The 25,753-nt window shown below is 40.8% G+C and overlaps 1 protein-coding gene across 1 annotated transcript in view; it reads left to right on the top strand.

Annotated features, from left to right (window-relative positions):
* Positions 1-25,753, top strand: part of drp2 (dystrophin related protein 2) — a 111,204-nt gene that overhangs the window by 73,763 nt on the left and 11,688 nt on the right. Inside the window, exons 10-19 of the mRNA XM_075481699.1 lie at positions 107-168; positions 693-767; positions 2,097-2,298; positions 7,498-7,583; positions 9,276-9,433; positions 13,048-13,214; positions 13,864-13,975; positions 14,765-14,901; positions 16,433-16,498; positions 23,635-23,700. Of these exons, the coding sequence (XP_075337814.1) occupies positions 107-168; positions 693-767; positions 2,097-2,298; positions 7,498-7,583; positions 9,276-9,433; positions 13,048-13,214; positions 13,864-13,975; positions 14,765-14,901; positions 16,433-16,498; positions 23,635-23,700 (1,131 nt within the window). The remainder of the gene's footprint in view (positions 1-106; positions 169-692; positions 768-2,096; positions 2,299-7,497; positions 7,584-9,275; positions 9,434-13,047; positions 13,215-13,863; positions 13,976-14,764; positions 14,902-16,432; positions 16,499-23,634; positions 23,701-25,753) is intronic.

The following is a 25,753-nucleotide window of genomic DNA, read 5'->3' as shown; positions in this document are numbered from 1 at the left end:
ATTTGTGTTCCATTTTTACCTTGATCTTTCTTGCCTGAAAAAAAGAAAGTGCACACCTCCATTCTTCCCTGCTTCATGAAATATTCTGCTTTGTTTAATTCTGCAGCCATCAGGCCCAGACAACGTGCTGGGACCATCCAAAGATGACAGAACTGTACCAAGCACTGGGTGAGTAGTGAGACAGTTTAAGCACCCTCTTGCTCGGTCGACCAGACAGAACCCCCACTGAGCTGCAGCAACACCAGAAGCGTGGCGCTGCTGGGCTTCTGCTTTGAAGGCCTTGTGACGCTGCTCATTAAGGGGCTTGTATTTCGACCACCTTAGGGACGAAAATTCTACTGTCATTAACCTACGAGGCTCAATTTACCAGTGCTGTGATTGCTTCCCACTTAACCTCTAATTAATTGTGATTAAACAACATTATGTGTCATACAATTAATCTCATCTGACACAGGGAGCTTGCAGGGGCGATATGGACGCTGTCACATGCTCAGCTAGACATGCATGTGCACAGACACATACACAGATAAAATTAGTAATGCAATAAACTACTAATGACTGCTGAAGTGGTGTGATAAACAGGGGAACAGATAGGGACATCTAATTCCTCGATAGTAGGATGGAGAGAGGTGTGGGATGGATTAGTTTTCTCTCCTCTCTAATCTCTTTCTATCGTTTTTTCCTTCCATTAGCGGATCTGAACAATATCAAGTTCTCAGCATACAGGACGGCTATGAAGCTGCGACGAGTTCAGAAGGCTCTGAGATGTATGTACTGTATTTCGCTGAAGTATTCTCTGTCTGCGGCCCCTGAACGGCTGGATAAGTAAACCATCAGTAAACTACTATGACATGCTTTCTGTGGGAATGAGATATAACGGGTAGCTGTGGCATGTTTCTTTATGTGGCTGTCGAAAGAATCGTTACTCTTTTCTGCCCAAATTGAAAATAGTTGGACAAAAATTCACTGCATTCTCCTCTACTGTTGACTTTGAAATGCAGCAAGTGCTGCTAATTGTCTAGAGCCACTAGAATTGCCCACCTAGCATGCTGGGTAATTAACTATTAATTGGTCCATTTGACTTACAAAACTGAAGGCGATTAGTTTTTGCTGCATGGCTGAAGCTTGATTTTGTGTCTCAACAGGGCCCTACCTCACGTCTTGTCCATTTTTCCAGTATCTGTAGTGCTCAAACTCCCTGTGCTATGAACCCAGTTCAGCTGATATTTGTCCCCCAAAATTGTTCAGTTTTGAGCATTTGCTTCTGTTTATCCCCTTTATTTTACCTTCTTTTGCAACCTTCCACTAACCTTCTCTCTCTTCCACATCCAAAGTTTCAGTAGTAAAATAGCAGAAATGCACAAAAACCCTATTTTAATCACTCTCCCACTTTCTTTCTCTTGCTAGCCTTCTTATCTTACCCTGTTCTGGTCTATGAGTTGATATCGTTACGGAATTTAATTGCCACTCTGCCTTGATAACTGCAGAAGTCTCACTCTTTCTCTCTGCACACGTTGTGAATGATTGAACAGTGCTGCGTTAGAGCCCATCAGAAATACATTTTTAGGTGATTCCCTTCCAACCCTGAGAATACTCCTTATCTGCTCTTTCTGTTCTACCTCATTATCGTGCTATACAATTATACCTGGCATCAACGGACACCCTTTTAGCTCCACTCCGAGGGATGGGCCATCAAATTAGTTTAGGAGAGCAAAATCAAATTTGTGCCACTGCTCTTGAAACATATGGTAGGGCTTAAGTGGCAAAAAAAAAAAAAAAAGCGAATAAGCACTACTGTCGCCCCTGCTCTCATTTGCTGAGTGGATGAGGATCTTCCTACCATGCCTCTTTGTATGTTCCGGAGTGAATGTGCACTCATGTATGTGTAAACAAAGTTGACACAGAGCAGAGACTTCAGCATATCGGTTTTCTCGTGTACATGAACCAAATTTCTTTTTAGAAATGTTCGTCTTATGTTCGAACACAAGGAAAGTGTTAGAATTAAAAATACATGTTTTGAAAAACTAAAAAAAAAAACGTTCAAACAGCTTTAATTGTCAGAGATATTTGTGTTCCTACGTCTGCACTCTGTTTAGTGGATTTGGTTGCACTGAGCGGCCTCGTGGAAGTGTTTCGGGAGCAGGATCTGCAGCAGGCGGAGCATGTGATGGATGTGGTGGAGGTGATTCATGGCCTTACAGCTCTCTATGAAAGGTTGGAGGAGGAGCAGTCCATTCTGGTCAACATTCCACTTTGTGTTGACATGTGTCTCAACTGGCTGCTCAACGTTTATGACAGGTGGGTAAGCTGGGTGAACCGTTTCCATATCAGTAAAAGTGAAGAATTCGTTCAAAGCTTTTGACAATATTAGCTGCATTAGTTTCTTTAAACCGACCAAGTTAGTGTCTACACATCCATCCAATATGCTTTGGACTGATCAATACAACTTTTCACCAACTTCTCATTGAACGATCTCACCTCCAGAGAAATTAAATTTCTTTTTAAGTGTATTGTGTTTCAAATGAGTAGCTGTTGACTGTGAAGCCTGTGTGCAAGCTGGAAAACAAAATCATCCAAAGCGGTCATACTTTTGACTCTTTGGTTCTGATGACCAATTACAAGAGAACTGTGCTTATCTTCAACTGTTTACAGTCTTTGGGATCTTTGCTTAAAGTTTAAAAAAAAAAATGTTAAAAAAAAAAGAAGGAAAAGATTTAACAGCTTGAGGAAATACTAGGAAATATTCATGGGAGTTTGGGGTAAGAAGAGTGCTCACCAGACCTGCCCTTCATCTCTGCTTGCAGTTTTTGGATTGAAGCATCGATATCTGAACCCCCCAAGTGAAACTCAAAGAGAACTGTCAGTCTAGATTTGGTTGAGTTGCCTTGTGTGTAATGTAAGTGACAGTTTTTGGAAAGAAAGAATGAGAAATATAGAAATAAAACTAGAGTGCAAAAAATGACACTATCTAATTTTTTCATTTAATGCTCATTAACATTGCCTCCACAATTATTCGGTCAGTAATATTCGTCTGAATTGATTTCATCATTGAACAAACGCAGTCCTTGCAGTCAGTCAAGTTATTAAACCTTAAACATGAAGATTTTATCAAAGTAACAGTGAGTTTCATTTTCCTCAGAAGACTATGTGTTTGTGCAGTGAAAGCGCAGGAAGACGTTTTTTCAAGCTCACTTTTACATTCTCTGTTTTTTGGAGTAAGTATAACAAATAACACAAAACCATAAGTGGGACAGCGATGGCTCCTGAGGCCATTTAGAAGGTCAGTGGTTTGATCCCTGGCTTCCCCAGTAGCTACACAAAAGAAGTGTCGGGGGACAATACTGAACCAGCATGTGCATGATAGAGAAAATAAAACTATACAGACTGATAGGTGCTGATAAATGCAGCTAGTATTGTACAAGCACCTTAAGTTGTTAACAAGTCTACAAAAGCAAAATTAAAATACTGTCCATTTACCAAATTTCACCACAGATTTTTGGCATTTGAAAAAAAGGTTATTGACCAATTCATAAACTGATCATTCAGATCCTCCTCTTTGAGGCATGTGCTATGTAAACAAGCAGGGCAGTACTTGGTTACATGCGAAAGAGCTTTGTCCCGCATTAACTTCATGGCCCTGTAGACAGCATGAAGAAAGTTTCTTACAGAAACTTGTTTTGGGATTGGCAATTAATTTCCTATTCACGATTAACCTGAAGAGGTCCACACTAAAGCCCCGTACACACACGTCGCTGCTATTTACTCGCTACTCGCTCACTCGCCTACTCGCCACTCGCTTGGGTGCTTTTGCTGACTTGGTTGTCATGGTTCCCGCTGTTTGCATGTAACGCCAATAGAGTCATTTGTGTGCGCTACCTGGCCACGGGGGACTCGTTCCGCACGATTGCCTTCAGCTACCGTGTTGGGCACAGCACAGTGGCTGCTATTGTGGCTGATGTGTCGCGGGCCATTTGGGACTCTCTGCAGGCGGAGGTCATGCCAGTCCCCACCACGGACGACTGGAGACAAATTGCGGCGGAGTTTGCGCAACGGTGGCAGTTCCGGGAACGTCACCTGTCAATAATCTGTATTCTGCATTTTAATTGGCTACTCGCTTTTACTCGCTTTACTCGCGTCGCTCGAAGTTGAAATATGTTCATCTCGGAATCCGCCCACATCGCATCGCTTGTACTCTCCTCGCCTACTCGCCTCCTCGCCTCGCGTGAACACATAGACATTCTATTGACTTCACTCGCTGAGCGAGTAAATAGCAGCGACGTGTGTGTACGGGGCTTAACTAGTCTTTAATGACTGATACCTGCGCCACTTCTCCAACTTGCTAGTTTGCGCCTTGACTTGAAGTGGTGCCCTTTGTCGTTAAGTGATCCCATAAGAGCCCCTCCATCTGCTCCATTAAGAGTAACTTTCTGTATAAAAAAAGAATTGAAAAACCTCTTCTTTGTTAAATCGTGATACTTACACTTGTGAGTCTTACTCATTGGTGGTCGTTTTTCACCTTGGTGGCACTGGAGGAAAACTGGTTCCTGTTACCTTTATGTTTAAAGTTTTTAAGTCTTTTTTTATTGTACTTGTCTCTTTTCTTGTCCATGTGTTGTTGGTTTTTTTTGGCCCTGTTGACAACTTGTAATTATTTTTTTCTATAGCTCCTTTCACACTGCCAAATAGCCCGCGTTTAATTCGCGAATTTAGTGTGTCCGCTGTTGCGTTCACACTGCCGACCCGGGCTGCCGCGTCAACTCGACTCGCCTTTCGACCCGCGTCGGACCCTAGTCTTTTTGCCGAGCCGAGTTTGGTGTGAACGCAATCGACGCGGGTCGGACGTGGGCGTGGCGTGACGTGAGGAGTTTAAAAGACAGAATGGACAGCTGATTCAGAACAACAGCGACAGGTGAGGACAAGTTTCACTCTGTTTTAGCCTACATCAAGTTGGAGACATTTTTTAATATGGCCAATTGGGGAGACAAGGAGGTCCGCGAGCTCCTCAGCCTCCGAGCAGAGGACGTTATTTTCCGCCACATTTCGGGGACGGTGAAAGATGGACCTCTGCTGGAAGGGCTGGCGAGAAAGATGGGAGAGCGCGGTTTCCCACGCACCGTAAAGTAACATCTCCATGAACTGCATATACAATTGCATAAACGATATCTCAAGGTGTCCCGCCATCGTTTGTTTGAAAAATTTGATGCAGACAGGTGTATTTAACCCTACCTCCGTTCATGGCTTGTGCCTACGTCATTGTACACGCCCAGCATTTTATATGTTTCGTGTGACGCTCTGCCACTAGGCAACGCCCCCTGAACTCGGCTTCAGGCGACACGGGTCACCAACACGCCAAGCGTTCACATTGCTCGGCGCGGGTCGAAGGTGCAATTTGGACCCGCTAAGGTAGCGGGTCGCAGTGTGAAAGGGGCTAATATTTTGCATCTGCCTGAAAGGCATTTTACAATTTTTGACACGTACATATCAATTACTTACCATCATAGCACAGGCTTAAAACCACTGAAACAATCTGAAATCTAATAAGTTCTTCAAATTAATATGATTTGGAGCAGGAAAATACTCAACATTGCATTATTTGTATCCTGACAATTAGGCATGTAGCCTCCACTGGGCGCACAAAGCACAATGTTTCTGAGTAGACCTTCTATCTGTCAGTGATGGAGAAATTCAGATTTTACATGGGCTGCTAAGTTTAATGGAATTCACGGACTTTTTCCCTCTGGTAAATTCCTACTTACTTTTTCTTAATATCTGATGAAATACTTAATAGGCATTAAAATTCTACTGGATACATTTGAATACTGCCATTTAAGCAGCCATAACTATGACTGTTTAATGCATCCCATTGCAAGTCCTGTGTCAAATCTAAAAATCTTGCAGAGTAGGAGTATTTCTTAGCGTGCTCTGTAAGGCTTCCAACTCCATCACATCATATTAGGTTAATTAGCATATTATATTATTAAAGACAAGCTCACTTTATGTGATGTCATAGGTTATTACGATAAAAACTATCGTCTTATTAGAACAGAGAGCAGTGTGTCTGCAGATTGCTGTAACCAGCTCCAGTTCCACTGCTTGTTGTACAGATATCTGTAAAGAGGCTTTCCAGGTATACCTCTGCAGTAACAATGTCCAGGCAACATCATCCCCTCTGAGACACAACAGAAACAAATGGACTTCGCCACTAACACTCTTCACTCACATCTTTGCTCCCAGGTGACTCTTTTGTGCCATCTCCAGGAGATAACCCAGGGACAAAAGCATAGGAATATTATAACAAGTGCTCTAAAACCGGTCTGCAGTCCTTAACCACTCCCTACTAATGAAACACAATCAGAGTCTTTAACCGCTGAATAAATTTCAGTAATTGCTTTTTGTTTCCCTATAAATGGCTGGGGGCAATGTAAATGAGACTTGTCTGTGTTTGTGAATACATTTATACATGTGTTTGTGCCAATGAATGTGCTTGACATTGTATTGCACAATGTGTGTGTGCATGCATAGGGTTGGGTTGTCACACTAGCAGGGTGTGCAGGAATGATGTGTCCTCCACGGAGCAGGACTGGGGTGCATTTTGAAGTTGTGGTACACAGCAGAAGTGTAATGTTAAAGGCGCTGACAGCCAGTCGCCTCCATGTGCTCTCCAGTTTGTCTGGACTCCCTTCAGCCTGAATCTAATGTGGGAGTGGGAATGACAGTGATGTCCTTCATGTCTCTTCATGTGGCCTTTTCCTAATCTGCTTAATTTTTTGTGTTTAGACCAAAATGGAAATTACAGTAATGTGTCCTAAACGCATTGAATGCCAGTCTGGATACTGAGCTCTCTCTTTTATTCAGTTTCATGCCTCATTGATCAGAAGTTGTCTGATGAATGTGATGTTCTTGATTTCTCACTTAGCGATTGAAGTGTTAATTTGGTAAGTCTGGTTTCTGCCAATGAAGCGAAGCTTGGCACTTCATCCTGGATGCGTTGGCATCAGTGATGAATCGTTTGCTTCTCAGATTCATCTTTCCTCAGTTGCTTTCCCACATTCATTTTTTTAGAATAGCAAGCTGAAAAATATGTCCTTCTGGCTGGCCTTGCTACCAGTTGATGATCAGACTTTGTTCATTCAGGGAGAGCACTTTTGAACCTCATACTCATGGTATGGGAGGTGTTTGTGTGTGTTTATATTGTACGCATGCATGTGTTTGAAAGTGGCATATGAACTTGTTATTGCTCTTCTGGGCATAAACCCACAGACGTAACACTTTATCAAATCCCTTTGGTGCCTTTACTTGCTGTGAATGCACTCTAATATGATTTCACACTACTTCACTGACCTTTATTGTGATGTTCTGACCCATGTAATTCCTCCCAGCAGGGCTCAAGCAATGTATAAATGTGTTATTATGGCCCAGTATGCTATAATTTGAGATTATTCACCTTTTTAAAAATCATAACCTTAGAACTTTTTTCCTTCACTTTCTTACCCGTAGTGCTCGAAATGGCAAAATGCGAGTTCTCAGCTTTAAGATGGGATTGGTGAGCTTGTGCAATGCAGACGTCCAAGAGAAGTACAAATGTAAGTGATTCACGGAGGTGAATGCCTCTTCTCAGCTGCAATAATGATTCAAAACAAAAGAAGCCCAATTGCCAGTATCACATAAAGGCATCCACTTAGTGTAATGGAGGAAATGGCTCTACTGCCATAATGGAGAAAGCTTTCTTTACTCGGACAAAGTGCACCAGAGGCCTTAAAAGGATTGCTTTCCAAAGATACCATTTATGCACGTTGTCCTTCTATGGCTCTCATTTGTTTTTTTTAACAAGTCCACCAGCAAAGAGCTAAGGCACTCCCCTCATCCTTTTTTTGATTATAAATTATGTTGTAATGTTTTAATTGTGTCATGTTCTGGTCTGAGATATGTTTTTATTGTTCTCTTGTTATCCTAGTTTACGAGTCGTGTTGTACATTAAGCTAAAATGAAAAAGGAGCATTCTAAGTGATTAAAGTTGGACTTAGAACAGCTTGTAGTTAATACAAGATCTGAGACACCACTCAAAAACCCCATGCCAGGATTTTTCATGCTTGGCACACCATCTGTGTAAGATCTAAGACTGAAAGATAACAGATCTGCCTTTAAACGAATGATCCCTTATGTGAATCACCATCTTTTCTGGGTTCAGAAAGCCCCTGAGAGGTTTTCATTTCTCCTACTTTTCTGTTTTTTCTGAAAGAAATGGTTAATATTTCTTCTATAACAATCATTATCAGTGCTTGTCTTGTGTGACATGATTGGCACTACTTAGTGTTTTGTCACTAAACTCTCTTTGTAATTTCCACATACAATTTTTTTTTTATGGCCTCTTCTCTTTAAATTCATTAAACAAAATGAGATAATGAATATGATCTGCAGATGGGGAATTAAATTTATTTTGCTTCCTCTTGCAGTCTTTGACAGTTCTTCCACATCTCTGACAGACTTAAATATCTCAACGACACTCAGATAATTTGTGGCTCATGTCTCCAAGTCCATGAATACAATTACCTCACCACAGTGTTTGAGACATTGGAAGCTGCATATTCAAGACGCGATGGGCTGATATACTGTGAAAGTGTCTCCATAAAACATGTCAAAAACTCCTCTGAGGAGCTTTTTGGAAACATTTAAAACGTCAAACACGCCTGAGCTCTGGTTATGAGGAGGCTGCTTAAAATGCAGGTGTCAAAGCCAGGCGTTCTCCCTGTGGGGATGTATAAGTACAAAAAGAGGGGGATACATGGGATGCTTATACTGGCATTGTGCAGCCAAATCTCACGCCTGTCAACATTCATCTCCTTAGTGATATGCAAACTTGTGTCGAGCTTTGTAAAGGCTACTTATGCTACTTATGCAACCCTTTCATCTCCAAACGGACCAGCTAGGTCACTGTTACTGATTTAATCTCCTTCTATATGTCACTAAAGTGAGTTTTAGTCCATAAAACGTGGTTAGATAACCCTTGTTGACACAAATTTGAGTCCCATTACTCATTACAGGGATGATTAAATTCACATTTCAAAAAGCCTGTATTCAGCAATAAATACAAATGCCCTCAATCAACAGATGTGTAGGGAAAAAAACAGAAAGATGTGACGATAATCCAATTGTTTGTTTGTTTGTTTGTTTTTTAAACATACACCAACATTGCATTATTTATGTTGCCTGACTTCATGGTGTGTTATCAGATTAGTTACTGCATATTTGACGGAAATCACATGTATGTTTTGCAGATTTATTCCGTCAGGTGTCTGGTACTGGAGGTTTGACAGACCAGCGTCACCTCAGTCTGCTGCTTCACGAAGCCATCCAGATCCCCCGCCAGCTGGGTGAAGTCGCCGCTTTTGGCGGCAGCAACGTGGAGCCAAGCGTTCGTAGCTGCTTCCGCGTGGTGAGTACACGGTTGGATTCATGCATTTCACACCTAAACAGATTAACAGGTGTGCTGTCATACGCACGTGCTATGAACTCTTGAGAGCAGATAAAATCATTTGTTGTACATAAGTTTTGATATTAACTTTCCACATCTGATCAAACAGCACTGTCACAGGTTTAAAATTCTGCAGCTCTGCAGATATAAATGGTCCAGCATCTTATTGATGCATTCAAAGAGCTGTGATAGTTTCAGTGTTGGAGGTAATGGCTCTGTCGCCTCAGTGAGAGATGTGAAGGTCATCTTGAAAACCTAATTATTCGAGTATCTCAAAATGATCCGAATCCATATTGATATGAAGGGAAACGGTGGCTGACGTTAAGTTATTCAGAGCAGAACTTTTCTAGGCAAAAATTTAAACTAATTTAAAAGGTAGAAACTGGATTAGATGAAAAGGAAGCTGCCAGCTTTATGAAGTTGAATTTTACAGGGATTGGTACAGTCTGACTTCCTACAGAGGAAAAAGAAATTCAAAATTACAGGAAATTGAAGTGCTCATCATCCTCCACTACCATAAGAAGCTATAACTGCAGCAAACATATTCAAAATATTGCCTTAAGCATCACATGATATTAATATTACATTGCATTTTATGTGCATGAATAGTCATCATTAGATAATACGTAATGTTATTTATGGGAATTCCAACAAGCTCAGGCTCCCTTTTAGCTCGGTCAGGGAGGAGTTCATTGTGACACGGACACGGGAACACCTGCAGTACGTAGGATCCAGGGACGCCAAAGTGTCCGGGGACAGGAATCGTGGTGAGGACAGGGAGGAAGTGGAGGGCAGCCGATGCAGTCCAGCAGGCAGAGTCTCGGCTGAAGCACGAGGCCATCCTCGGCACAGTGGCACAGGGCAGAGCGGGACTTGGGGTGTCAACCTCAGCCCAGTACGAGTCTGCCACTGGGAGGGAGAGACAGAGGCTGGTGCAGGAAGAGGTGCGAGCTTCAGTGGAGGAAGAGCGAACCAGCAGAGCAGTGGCCATGAAGCAGCAAGGGGCCTGGATGAAGTGGGAGCAGGCGATGGAGCGACACATCACCTGGAAGGACATCTGGCAGTGGAACCCCCAGAGGATTAAGTTCTTAATCCAAGGGGTTTACGATGTCCTCCCGAGCCCATCTAACCTGCACATATGGGCAGCTGAAAATTCCCCAGCACATCACCCAGTCCAAGATGAGACCAGACATCATCCTGGTCTCGGAGGCTACAAGGCAACTCGTCATGCTCGAGTTGACAGTTCCTTGGGAAGATAGGATGGAGGAGGCACAGGAGAGAAAGAGGGAGAAATACCAGGAGCTGGTAGAGGACTGTCGTAGGAATGGCTGGAGGACCAGATGCATGCCAGTGGAGGTGGGGAGCCGGGGATTTGCCAGCCACTCCCTGAGCAAGGCCTACGGCACACCAGGCATAACGGGTGGCAATCGGAAGAGAGCCTTCAACAGCAATGCAGAGGCTGCTGAGAAAGCATCCAGATGGCTCTGGCTGAAGAGGGGAGATAGGTGGGGGGAGTAGAATGCCACTTGGACACAGGCCGGGGTCTGATCACCCCCGGTCGGGTCGCCTGGACGAGGGTGTCTGTTGCGAGACCCGAAACATCCAGTGACTCCAGGAAACAACACTGATGATGTGTCCAAGTCAGTGCATCAGGGGATGTTTGCAAAACTGAAATGGGGATTGTCTTATTGAATATAATCTTTTGAAATATGTAAGTGGAGTAAGTATGAGGATATGCAGTAGGATGAGAATCTAGAAGCACACAAAACTAATAATAATTAATGAGCAGAGCTGTCCTTTTCTGGTTCTGTTTTGGGAAGAGTTCAGGAAATGACCTACATGAAAAGACTAGGGACATGCTTGGGCAGCCAGCAAAAGGCATGCTTTAAGAAGAAGCTTATGAAAACTTATTTCCTAGGCAAACAAAACTCTTAGGTAAAGCACACCAAAGTTACCTTGTGAGGCAGCATATTCATGCAATATTCATAAGATCAGGATCCATCTTTCCAGGCTTCAAGCTGTCCATTAATAGCTAAAAGTTCAGACCAGTCAGCATCTGGCTTCTACCCCACTGATGTGTTTTCAGAGGAATGGCACTAAACAATGACTTTTCTTAGTCACTAAATGTGAAGAACTCTATTTATCTGATTGGTTTCTGAAGTTTGCTTTTCACTAAATTAGTCTCTAACAAAGCATGACATCCTGTCAATGAGCAAAGTCAAAAACAGAAAACAGAAAAGCAAATACAGGAATAAAGAGATGAACTGAGGATGACAGAGGACAAAGCAACTTTAAATGCCCCAGGATAGCAGGAAAAACAAAGACAGGACACACGATAAATCCTGACAGACAAAGATTTCAAGGAAAATCAAAGATCATGACAGATTGTAAATGTGTTTGAGCATGAACTTTTGAAGTTTCAAGAACCTTAATGTTTAAAACTTGGTTTGTGTGACTGGATAATAACTGAGAGCTGAAAAGTAAGGGACAGTGTAATTTCCTCATTTTAAGGCAGTTTTTTACTGTGTTCTGGTCCATACTTGCTGTATCAGCTATGGTTGATTGAAGTTTGTTTCTCCATTAGCATCATGTCAGAGCATTTACTTACAGCTGAAATATCCATGTAGTGCAGATAGGAGACTGTGACTCAGATTGAATTAATCCCAGACAGAATAGGTTGAATGATCTGATTTTGCTGAAGGTATTACAGTGTATGCAGATGTTGATAGGACAAATTCGAGAAAACTCTGAGCGAATAATTCAATATTATTTCATAAGTGTTGTACTTCAATGTAAATCTTGATTCCTAAAGAAATGTTGTTTATTCAATATTTTACAGAAAAACAAGGTTTTCATGGGTTGATGCGTGTTAGACATATTTTTCCTGGTGATGTTTAAAACGCCACATCTGCTGTGTGTGCTGCTTTGATATGCAGTTATGTGCTCAGCATATGCGGTGCCTTCTCCAGGTGTCCAGTTTGCAAGGAGCTGTCATTTGACCTCCCACAGGGAGTGAAGCTGGCTACTCGACTAACAGAGGAGCTCCTTCATCCACTGGAGACAGCACACCTCTGTGCACCTCACTGTCTGTGATCAGTGTGCACAGACACATACACATTTATTATGTCACTCTGCTTGAGTGGTGGGGGGAGCCTGGGGAAATCAACCTCTTAATGCATCTCTGATGCAGACGTAATGAGAATTTAGCACATCACAGATTCTTTGCACTTGGAAAGTTATTCCTTGATGAGGTTGATTTCCTTTTTTATTCCACTCTCTGGAATTCTCAACAAGCTGTCTCCAAGAGGGACGGACAGCATGCAAACACACAGACACATAAATGTTTAACTACTCAACCACTTGCATAAAATCAGTATCCTTTAGTTTTGTACACCTTCTCCTCTCATCTTCTTTATTCACTTTGATTCCTTCTTCCTCGTAAGTAGCTGGAACAACCTTTGAAAAGGAGCCACTCCTTCCTCTCCTTCCTTTAGGTAACTGGCCTGCTATTGATCTATATTTGGGTTGTTTACAGTCCTCTGTCCTCTCTTCTTTCCTCCAACTTTGTTGTCCAGGCCCCAGGGAAACCTGCCATTGAGGTGTCTCACTTCCTCGAATGGATGAGCCTTGAGCCCCAGTCGATGGTTTGGCTGCCTGTCCTCCACCGTGTGGCTGCTGCAGAGTCGACCAAGCACCAGGCCAAATGCTCCGTCTGCAAACAATGTCCTATCAAGGGATTCAGGTAGCCAAACTCGTGTGTCGGCATGAAAATGCATGCAGGGGTGATCTTCAGTGATCTTAGTGCAGAACTTTGGTTTTGTTTCAACAAATAAAAATAACAATAAAAGTGACAAGCATTTTAAAAGTGGGTAATAGCAGCAAATACATCTGCTGTTTTTTGGTTTTATTAGATATATACTTTAAAATTCACTGTTCACTTGACAAATGTTTGTTGGAGAAGTGCTGTCTCTACTTTACAACAAATAATAATAAGAGGAGCAGGTGTGCATTCACTGTTTGTAGTAATATTAATGTATTATCCTCAAGTTACTCTGTGATTTTTCTGATCTCATGTGCATTGTTTACACAAATATCAAGTATACCTAAGAAATAATATGTTTAGAATTGGAATTTGTGCATACGTTGTAAATATGTGTGTTTCAAGCACTTTATTGGACATTCTTACCTAAATTGGACAATCTTCCCTAAATCTTAAACCTCAACCTTGAATTATCATGATCTTGGAAAGGAAATTTAGTCCCCTTAAGTGTGTAAACTAATTTATGTCTCCGCAACAGGAGTTAGACAAGTGTTTCAAACAAACACACTCTACTCAATCCAGATCTCTTGCAAACATCACTTGAGCCTCTCTGTTGTATTGATCTTGACAGGTATCGCAGCTTGAAGCAGTTCAATGTGGACATCTGCCAGACATGTTTTCTAACTGGCCGCACAACCAAGGGAAAGAAGCTGCATTACCCCATCATGGAGTACTACACCCCAGTAAGAAAAGCATTATGTGGTGTGCTTTACCTGAATACGAATTCAAGTCTCTGTAGGGAAAGACAAATCTTGGCTGCAGTGAAAAGTGGAATACATACCCGGAACTCTTGATTCCTGCTGCCGATAGAGAATTTATAGTGGATTAGGGGTCTAATCCACTATAAATTATCTATCATCTCATTCAGATCTATAGTATGCATTTGAGTACCACTCAGCAGTAATATTGTTTTTGGCCCAAACATTGTGCATTTAAAGTGATGTTTGGAGCACAAAACATCAACAAAAGCTTAATCTTAAACTAGTTCACAAAGTTAACTTCCTTCTAAAGGAGAGCTATTGTGTTCTGAGATAGTGCCAGAATCTTTATTCAGTTACTACAATTAACAATTATTCTGTACCGTGTGCAATATTATACTATAATTTATATATATATTTTGCATGGCAAAAAATAGTTTTTTTTCCCAGCTTCTAGGCAGGCAAGCATAATTAGATTTCTACCGAGTGAGAGAGCACGAAATAGTGAGCCAGAAATACAGAGAGGAGGAAAGATTTTAACAACAGAAAGGGTAACGATGTAAAAAGAAAGTAACAGGAATAGAAAGAAGTACAGATGGAGGAAAAGTTTAGTAAATACAATGTAGTTTATACATTTTTCATGAGCTAATTCTTGGGGTAAGCAACATTTCCAAGATTTCTAAAGCTATACAATTTATCTTTCTTCCATCCATACCCTGTGCTCCAACCTCCCCTCATCACCCCTCCTCCACCCGCCAACCCCGGTAACTGCAGACAACCTCAGGGGAGAAGATGAGGGACTTTGCCAAGACTCTGAAGAACAAGTTCAGGTCAAAGCAGTACTTCACAAAGCACCCACAGAGAGGTTACCTGCCAGTGCAATCTGTGCTGGAAGCTGAGAGCTCAGAGACGTGAGTCCCACAACAGATAGGCTTCTCTTTGTGTCTGTTCTCCTGTCATCTGTCCCTCAGTTACTCCTGTTTATACCCCTGCTGTTGTATGCTAATCATCATGTTGACTCACTGAGATGCTTTAAAGGGATGGTTCTATGTTCAGTGTTGACATAACCTTAGTCTTGTGATCTCAGTCTGACTCAGGCACATTGAACAGTCGAGTCTTGTACAGAGGGAAAAACAAGAGCAGTTAGGCTACTGTCCTGTTCGTGGCTTCCACGAGCCGATCAGGACTCTGCAGATGCACAGAGTTCTATTCATACTACATTTTGGTTTAGCAGTCCCGAAGCCTCCCGTGCATGGGCATGGTCTGCCATTGAGGGACCAAGTGGAACCTCGCAGACTGGTACAGATGGACACAGGACTTGTGTACAAGTGGATGCAGAAACCCTTTATTGTAATGTCATGAGTTAGAGCCTCGGGCAACTACAATAGTCAGGATTATTTATCATGAGTGTGTTAATTAGTTATGCCTGGGAACGTCACTGTTATAGGTATGTTTTATAAGCTTGAATACATTATAAAGGACTTCAAGTGCTACAGCCAACATTGGGCTCAAACCAATATCCAAAAAAAGAGAAGGAACTAAAGCCTTGAATCAGGTCTGGAGTACAAGGTTATATTGAAAGCTTTTAGTTATGGTGGAGCAGTATTGAGCTTTTTTTTTTTAAAGAAAAAGGTAATTACCATTTTTGAAGCTTTAACCTGAAAAGCTCCCTCAGATTCAGTTAGTAAATGCCCCACAACCGTATGGCTAATGTGAAAAGCCTCAGGCTCTATTTATAAGAGAAGAGGCAGAATACTTCAAGTATCTTTAACCTTATCATAAGCCAAGAATGACATTTGATATATCTATATTTGTAACAAAATTGACAGTTACAAATATTCCCAAATCAAAACTGTACATTGAATAGCAAATTACAATAAAAATCAGTGATACAGATGTTACTGAACCTGTTTGTGCTGCTCAGTTGCAACAAAAATTGAGCACAACAAATGCTACATTCATTCTACTTATGCTATTATGACTACACTATTTGGCTTTTAGATTCGTTTTCAATTTAAGATGGTTTGATCTACGTGCTCAGCGGACAGAAGTGTTAACTGAAGCTCAAGTCAAGGAGAAGTCAGGATGTGCCGAACACATCAGCACAGTGCAATGTCACTTGAAGCTCTTTTCACCTTTTTTATAACAACCCAAGTCCTGAATGTGAACATTTTCAGCTTGTGTCAAGACAGCTTGTGTTATTTTCATTTGAGACACGGATGGCTATTGTCTCAAGGTTGTCCATAACTAATGGTAGAAAGATAGAAACCTCACTCTTGGTACACTTTAACCCACTAACACCCAACACTCCATGACTGTATTATAAAAGTTTTACACTGTTAGAGGAGGCTTGTTAGAAAAGTTTCAAATTGAAATCTGTATTTTGGTTGGTTTTTTTAGTAGCGTCTGTCAAGTATTTATTTTGGCTCCTCTTCTTCCTAGACCGTGCTCGTCACCCAGGCTCCCCCACGCAGACACACACAGCAGGATTGAACATTTTGCCAGCAGGTATGTGCCTTAAAGGGCTGAGAAATACATCAAATAATTACTGAACAACAATCTTCCTTCTTCACTTTCCCCTCACCAAATGATCTCTCTTCTTTTTTATATTCACTCCATGCCACTTGTACCTCTTCTCCCCCTACTTTTGCTGCTCCCTCACCCTTTAGTCTTTGCAAAGCACTGATTGTGGTATTGATTTGGCTGCATTGTGCACTGTATTCTGGCCAGGCTAGAAGCTGCACTGCCCAGCACTTTGCTTCACTCTTACTCTCCACACAAACACGCTCTGCACACACAAGAATAGCAGTTTGTGGTCGTGTGTGCATGTTAGTGTATCGAGGTTAGCGAGGTTCATCGTGCCTAGCGGCTTGTCACTTGCTAGGGCAGTGAGCCCATTGGTCACCTGGGAGCTGTCGCTGTGGATTAGTGTCTGTGTGACAGGTTATAAACAGGGCACAGGCCTGGAGTCCCTGCCCACAGTGCAGAGCTGGATGCATACATCCCTTTCCAATGAGCCTGCAGTACACAAATGAGTGTGTGCTCGTGTGCTGGTAACAGTGGCATTGTGTATTACCTCCCTGAGGCTCTTACACACTTTACACCCTGCCAAAACAAAAGCAACACACACAAATGAGAGAGGAAGCACAATTTTCCTTTTTACCCCTCCTATTTACCCTTCCCCCCCTTTCACCTGTTCTCTGTTTGCCTTCTTTTCTCTTTATTTTTGATCCCACTCTTCTATTGTCTCCCTTCTACACATTCATTTTTGCTTCGATCTCTCTAATTTAACCCTTATTTTCTCAGATCTCAATATATTTTTAGTCACATCCTGATACATGTCCTAAAAGTTGGTCATTACACTACAGTTTCCTCCATAAAAACACTTCATGAGTGATGCTAGTTAGAAAATCTCAGGCTTAATACATTTATTCTAGCTGCAGTATTCATCAAAGTAAAGTAGAGGAAAGAAACAATGAAAGTAGCCACTCAGAAACAGTCTTGCATACCATAAAACATATTTTGATGTACTTTCCAAGTTGTGTTCCAAAATGTAAAATTTTGACCTCACCTTCAGATGATGCTGCATTGACTGTACCTCGGATGCCTGATGTTAAAACCTCTTTTGCTCTTGCTTTTTGCTTTTTTAGAAACATCAAATCTTTATATAATTACTTTTATAGTTCACTTAACTGAAGAAATAAATGCCACTTCTTTGTTTAATGTTTTATAACCAGACAAGGTAATCTGACTTAGCTGGTATTCTAAAGTTATTCTTTTACTAGTTAGAAGTTAGAAATTATGATCTCCCATTTGTCATTGAATGGACCATCAGTACAGCACCAAGAACTGCCGTTACACAAACAGACATTGGTTGAAATAAGTAACACATATATTATTATATAGTTATAGTTATAATGTTATATTTTATAGAGCTGATATGCGTTATAGTATATAATTCTTAATGTTCTTATAATATTTAGCATCTATTGCTTTCTGTGGTGAGTGTTTTAATTACTTTTGTCAATTAAACACGTCCTGATGAGACTATGTCTAAAAGAGAAGGATCTGTGGCCTACCAGCTTTCCATGATCAACTTACAGACAAATACAATCTTAGTGTTCGTGATTGGGCCACACTCAACTCTATTTTAAGTCTATATACAAGGTAAACATTCAATCAGTCCACAAAAGAAAACCATATTCTGCTAATTACTGAAAATAATCATGAGTTGCAACCATGGTTACAGCCTATTATGTCATAGCTGGGCTCCACTTCCATCAGTTTCAACAGTAAAAATCTTTTTTATGCAACCATTCAGAATGTAATGACATGGATATAATAGTAAAAATGTTATGGGTATATTTATTTCAAATACCTTCAGTTCAGCACATTCTCCTTTTTTTGTTGCCGCTTTTACCATATACTAGAGCTGTTCTAGCACATTTGCTTAAGTAAAGGTGATGAATATGTCCACATCTGTCACACTAACACTTAAACTTATGAAACTGACCTGGCAGACTGACATTTCAGAAGAGAACTTTCACTGAAAGCAGACTGCACTGACATTCTGAAACTGCACGTTTCCTTCACAGCTTAGAGAGCGTAGAGGTCAGGAAAATGCAAGGATCCCATCTATCTCATCAGTGGTTGCTAAGAGCAAAGTGATTGTCAAAATCTATCATATATCACTGTAACATCTCTCATTTGACTGCACAGCTGAGGAGCCATACAACGTCTAGACAGTGATGGAGCACTGTAATTTGTTGTACTTACTGTCAATCATTATTACATGAACGTGCAAAGGATGTATATAACTGATTCAGAACGCTCCTTTGAAAAACTAAAACTAAATGTCAATAGACATCAAGATAGATCACACTAATTCTGACCCATGAAGCCATGAAGTTCAGAGTTGATGTGCTTCATCTCATCTTAATTTCAATCAGTGGCCGCCACTGTTTGGACAGATGACTTTGTCAGTTTATCTGCAAAAGGGTAATTTCTTAACGACACCTTAACTTATCAAAAATAGGCTTTGAAAATACATTTTTGGATTTGGTTTGTAGCAGGTACAGTATTTATGGCAGCAGGATTATATATGTGACGTTACGTCTGAATAAACTACATCACCCATCTACCCATGTCAACCAGTACAACAGTGCATCTTATTGATGTCACTTAGGCCCAAAACGGTGTGTCACACTTCATATACACATGTACTTTATTAGAGTTAATTAACTGTTTTTATCGATTTTATTATAAATAATACAAATATATATATATATTTTTTAATAATTCCTGTGGATGATTTGTAAATGTGTTCATTTGTATATGTAATAAATGCTTTATACTACACCGTTCATGTGTGTTTACGTGAATGGAAGAAATTTGTATGGGACTGCTCTCAATATTATCATTGTCTAGTTCAAAGACTGGAGATCCATTCATCTGGTCTATAAAAGAATTAAAGTGGTTCTAAAAATTGATGTGAACAGTTGCACATTTAATCATACTAAAAAAAGGCGAACCGTATGAGCACACTCATTTACTAACGTGAGCTAAGCACCGTCATAATTGAAAAAGACAGTCTGTGATATGGTATTCCACCTGCTCTATGACTGCGTGAAGAGCACCTTTCTTTCTTTCTTTTGGTCTTTCTTGCTTTCTCTCTCTGCCTGTCAGCTAACAGATGAAAAGACGGATGGTATCACATTTCTTATTTGAATTCATTCCCAGTCGTGGTCATAACTCACCACTCACTTTGAACACTAATGGAAAGTCAAGCTGATATCAAAATACTGGTTATCATCACTGACGGCTCAGTTTGTTTCAAATTCTTCCCATGGGTGGAAATATTAACATAAGAGAATGTGTGTCTGTACATGTGTGTCAAGGCGCCCTTCTGTAAATTGGAATGAACTTGATAATCTGTTGGATTCAAGCTGCGGTAGAATTTGAAAACATAACCGTCTTCTTGTAGCTCTCATCTTGTTACCCTGAGCCCCGCCCACCACACAAGCGTGGTTATATGTATTTGCATCATACCCAACATGGAACTGAATGAACCACATCCACATCATTAGTCTAAGGTTAGCAGAAAGCTTAACTGTTGGCAGTATTCAACACAGCCGTCTCTAACACATAAACAAGACATGGAAGTTAGCAGCTCATACAGGACAAATGTGGAAAATAGCAGTTACTGGATTTCAATTTCATTTAGACTTTACAATGTCTTTATGGCTTTAATGTTTAATGTTGGCCATCCTAGGGTTTATGTGATTGCTCTGGAGCATTTCATTTCATTTCCCTGTTCTTTTTTATACTAAGCAGCAAAAAAATATGTCTCTGATGTAATTGTTTCTGTTTATCTCCTCCATTAGTGTGAGAGCGCGAGAAAAGCATTAGTTGTGTGAGTCTCACCCTCAAAGTGTAAGAGTTCAGTGTCCTGGTAAGTGTACATTTGCAGATCAGCGGTCAAGATGGCTGAGAGGACATCCTCCACATACTGTGGCGAATGTATCCGCATTAATCTAAATATGTGGGAGAGTGTGACAAGACCAAAGTCACAGTGAAATGTAAGTTCTACTTCGGTGATAAGTATCTGTGAGATAAGTATTTGAGAGCTGCCAGCGTACACATGACTTGGTGAGAATCATCAATATTAGAATATTCAAGTGTTGACCATCTACATTTTCTAAACCGAACAATTCATTTTCTTTAACTTCTAACTCTAATTATTTGCTAGAAAGAGGGAAGTGAAAAAGTGAAAGACTGTGGAAAACATTTAGAATGTTTTTCGACCTCGTTGTGTTTTGCGCAGAAGTCCACAGGTTAGCTTCTTCGCCATCCCCTCCCTCCCCTTCAGCCACATCAACAACGTCCAATATGCACATTTTCATTCAGTGAGATGTCAACATCATGTCGAGTGACGTATCAGGATGTGCAACATGAATGTGATGATGGACGTAGAGAGGTGTACTGAGATATTTAACATCAATATGGTCTTATTTCTACCTTACACGTTGGAAGAACGTGTTGAGACCTGTCATTGGGCAAAGTCCTCTGTCAGCGGTTCGATTTGATGGTCTACTTTCCTATAAGACCATTTAAATTACAATATTCTGAAAGCTTGTTTTGGAATTTTAAGTAGTCTTCAGTCATCTCAAAGGAGATGGGTTATTTGATGTTCGATGTTGGAAAAGTCAGATTACTTGTCATGTCAAACACAGACAGCCTCTGCGTCTTTTGTCCTCTCCATCTGTATCTTATGCCCCCTTCTTCTGCATCGATGGAGGATTTCATTCCTTTCATCATCACAACTGCTTTGACATTTCATAGAGGATAGATAAGAAGAACATAATAAAAAATCTCTCTGAGCTCAGGAAGGATTTTTTCCCCAAAACTCTCTTCCTCTGTCTTTCCTGTTTCTTATTTCCTTTCACATCCATTTACATTCATTCATTCACGGAGCTGAACACACATCTGTGCAAAGCCACTCCCGCACAGACTACTATTTTCCATTACTTCTGGCCTTTCCTTTCTCGTTTGCTGCAGTCCCTGACTGAGTCTCGAGGTCTGCTGAGCCTTTCTGATGAATAGTGTCACAGATTGAATTACGAGCAGTTAGGTTCACAGGCCCGGGCTGCTGTTACAGGATGTGGATGAATCCCAAGTTTCTCAGTGTTATGGTCTTATTGGAAAATGGAAAGAAATGGGATGTGGCATGGACGCTCCAAACAGCCTATACATCCCTCACTCCTTTGGCTGACAACACTGTGCAGAAGATGATGCAGCATGGAGTGTGTTGCTGTGTACAAGAAATACTGCTGCAAAGGCTTGAGACTGCTTTCATGTCGCACATGTGTGTTTACATCTGCATCAGTGGGTTGGTTAATTACCATGCTTGAGGGAGAAACCTACCCTCTGATCATGTGCTGCTGTGATTTAATTAAACTTTCTGACTAACCCTTTCCCTTTAATGCAACCATTTAAAGAGTACATCTGCTTAGAATTTGACCACATTTTCCCTTGTGTCCTTTAAAGAGGTCCCAGAGAATTCATAACCATACGCATCCAAGTGGAGTTTATACATGTTTGCAGAGGATCCAGATACAGATGAAGAACGTTTTTTTTTTCTTTGGATTTTTGAAGTTACATTTGGAGCTATTGCATCTATTATTTCTAATGTTGTTTTATGCATTACTTTGAATTGGCCAAAACCTGTGATCTTGGTAGTAATGACTTTGATATGCCTACACACACAAATGCACAAAAACAAAATAAGCATTGGAAATGACTAGAAAAGCACTAACGACAGTACCTTCTACTTAATTGATCAATTAGTACATTAGCCATGTAACAACAATCACCAAATTAATACAAAATCTGATAAACAGGCACAAACAGCAACAAAGTACCATACAAAGCTCTGTGGCCATAACAATCAACGGGAGCTCAGTATCTTTAACTAAGAGATCCTTAAGAAAAAAATGAGGGTATGGATCCAAACTCTCCTGATGTGATTAATGAATGACAGCACTGAGCCTCAACTCATTTGCCTTTTTATAAGTTTAAAATTTTACAAAAGCCATAAAATAATAGTTAAAAATTAGTCAAAACAGAGAGGAGAGTCTTGTTAATGTCTACAGTAGTAACTCCAGAGACTCAAGTGCTTTAAGATACGCATAATCTTTGGACATCAGCAGTACAACTAAATCGGCCCATCGTTTGTTCATCTCATCATTCTTGGGAAATTTCAGTTAGAGGTCCAATCTGGAACTTCTGGCATCTCCTAAATGAAAAGGAGCACAGTGTGTCGCCATGATATAAGAGGTATACCTGGAGGGCATTTTGCTACGTGGATGATAAATGATAACTCTATAATTTAGAAATAAACTGTTTGCTGTCTTTTCCCACATTTGTAACAATTATTTGTTAATGGAAGTTTTGAGACAAATCTCTAAATTTCCTCAGTATTTAAAAAAAAAAGAATTTAACTTTCCAAAATGTTGTCACTTTTCCACATTGATCTGAATTTATCTGAGTTTTCTTATCATCAGAAGTCATCAGAAGTTAAGAAACCTGGAGTTTTCTAATGAAGCACACTTACAACCACAAGAGCATCTCAGCTGTCAGTCAACGCTGCACAGCTGGAAGCGCTGTCCTTGGTCCTGAGAAGCCGCCTTGCCTCCTCGCAGTCTCTCACTACAGCTGCTGTCCGGCAGCAGCACATTTCTAAAAGGCTTTTTATTTCCTGTGTGCTGGCAGACAGTGTACAGTACAGTTTTATCCTCTCTCCTTGTGGACATTTTATAGATTGTACTCTAAGCCAAGAAGAATTTCTGCCATTCTGCAGTCTTGTTTGTCAGATGTTTGTGGACAGCTACAGCTACAGTTGCTGGAAGTCGGGAGGTCTTATCCATGCTGCCTAAAAGCTGAACTGTTGGGATTGTTTGCTGTAACATTAAGCTTTGTGGTAACATATTTCCCAAGTGCGCGATGCTATTGATGACTTTTGGTTTTCTATTAGCTTTGTTTTGACTCACCTACTCTCCTGTGTTTCTCCTCTGTTTGTATATAAATGCTGGAATGTGTGTGAATGTTTGACATGGTGTCCTTTGCATATATGTGTAAATGTACAGATTGGCAGAAATGGAGAGCCAGAATTGTTCATTCTTCACGGATAGTCTGTCTCCTGATGAAAGCCTGTGAGTATGCTACCACCCCCACACAACAACCCCCCTGAATACAACTAGTGCTTTGTGTGTGTACTCTTTCCCCCTGAGACATTGACTGTTTCTGTGTTTATGTGTGCGCTCAGGCTTGTACATGCATGTTTGAGCGTTAAAAAACGATTGGGTAATCACATAAATAATCAGCCACATAATGAGAATGACCCACAGAGAGCAGCGTGCGTAACCTCCCCCTTCATTATCCACATGCCTGCTGCGATTAAGGTCTGTGGCTGTTAGATAGGATACAAAGTGTGTTTATCTCTGTAGAAGCTGGCTGAGGGGGTACAGCAGTGACAGGAATTAGGATGTTTTGATGTGAAAGAGGCTGTCAAACATTCCATCCTGTGAGATGGTTTTCCTCTTGTGTTGCACTTTAAAGTCGAGGCTGCACAACCAGCAGCCCAGCACAAAATGTTGTTTGGTCCTTTAGCTCTCCAGGTGTGTTTCTCCGTGTGTGCTGTGTGAAGTGTGCCCATTGTTTCTTTTCAGATGAGTTTTAATGCGTTAGTGCTCTGAGAGAAGGCTGTGATTGACACCACATAAGAGCTAGTTTTCAGGCTGAGATAAAATTATAATACTTTGTGACAGCACAACAGTTTTTGACACTGACATCTGTGCTTCCCAAGCCTGCTCTCAAAATCTTTGTTGCCATGTGCATGCTGCTTGAGTGATGCTTGGATGGACCTTTATCACAAATATTTGTATCTATCCATGCATTTACAGAGAGTATATAGCATTTTGTATTTTGGTATTTGCATGTTTATCTGTGTATACTTCTGCTCCTGAGTGTGTTTGTATGCATGGCATTCCACCTCTACCCTGTATGAGTAGCAGTGTTGGACTCTGCTCTTGTGCCCTTGTATCCGGTTGCTCTTATTCTGCAAACCGTTTCGGTGTCTGTGAATGCTCCCTTTTTTGTGCCGCATGGCACTGTACATGCTGCTGTGCTATCTGTGCCTCCAGCTGCTGTTTTGCTTGGCATCATACTGTTTTATGTTCTGAACCATGCTGTCTGTGTGCACAGCCTTCACCCTCCACCTGTGTACATTGCTCAGAGTTCACCATACTTATTGGCAAGTAGCACACAGGAAAATGATTTAAACCTTAAGTCAATGAGCTGTCAGTCAAAAATAACTCAATGATGTTATAAGAAGTAACAAGTGTTTTTGTTTTGGCTGCGACTTTACAATATTTTTTTGAATTTTTGCTGAAAGTGATTGTGTTACATTGAGATCAAATTGAGTTGCTAAGCTGCAGATCTCTTTACTGTTATCAGTATCAGTTCATTCAGAACTAATATTTGCACGATTAACCGGGGATTCAGTTCTACTCAACCTCCTGAGCTAAAGCTGACCCATTAGCAAATAAAGCGTAATGGACGAGATAAAAGAGATTAAACAGCTTAGGTTGATACAGTCTACAATAAGTAAATGTTAAAGTAAATGCAAGAATCACTTTCTTTTTTCAAATTTGCATTCTCCATACTATCCTAATCTTTTTATGATTGTGGGTTTTATCTATATTGTAAGCCGATTTGGTTGGAAACTGCAGATATTCCTTCATAATCAGACGGCCCATTTGCTTAAAAGGCAAGAATTTAAAGATGAAACGCCTTTTTTTGTTTTTCTTTTGTAAAGCAAGTTCATAGCTTGACAGAATAACAGAAAAGGAAACTGGCCTCAAGCGAAAGATCAGCAACCCTGCATGTTCAGATCTTAGAAACACTCCCCTTTAGCAAGTATCACAGCTTATAAGCACTTTTTACAGCCAGATAAGAGTCTTTCAGTTCTTGTTTGGGGGACTTTTATTCTTCCTCTTGTTCCGTGAGATTCTCGGGTTGTCTTGCATGCACGGCTCTTTTGGGACCTACCCACATACTTTAGATGTTTAGTTTCGAGAACTGAAAGATCCACAGCAAAACCTTCAGCATGTGTCACACTGAGGGCGTCCAATGTAGATTTTGAGGTGCGTTTAAGATCTGTTGTGGGAACGTTATCTTTTCATACTCGGCATTTTTACTGACATG

The sequence above is a fragment of the Odontesthes bonariensis genome, chromosome 13 (assembly GCF_027942865.1).
Source record: "Odontesthes bonariensis isolate fOdoBon6 chromosome 13, fOdoBon6.hap1, whole genome shotgun sequence".
NCBI lineage: Eukaryota > Metazoa > Chordata > Actinopteri > Atheriniformes > Atherinopsidae > Odontesthes > Odontesthes bonariensis.
The sequence above is the reverse complement of the archived record's forward strand: the minus strand, read 5'-3'. Positions and strand labels throughout refer to the sequence as shown.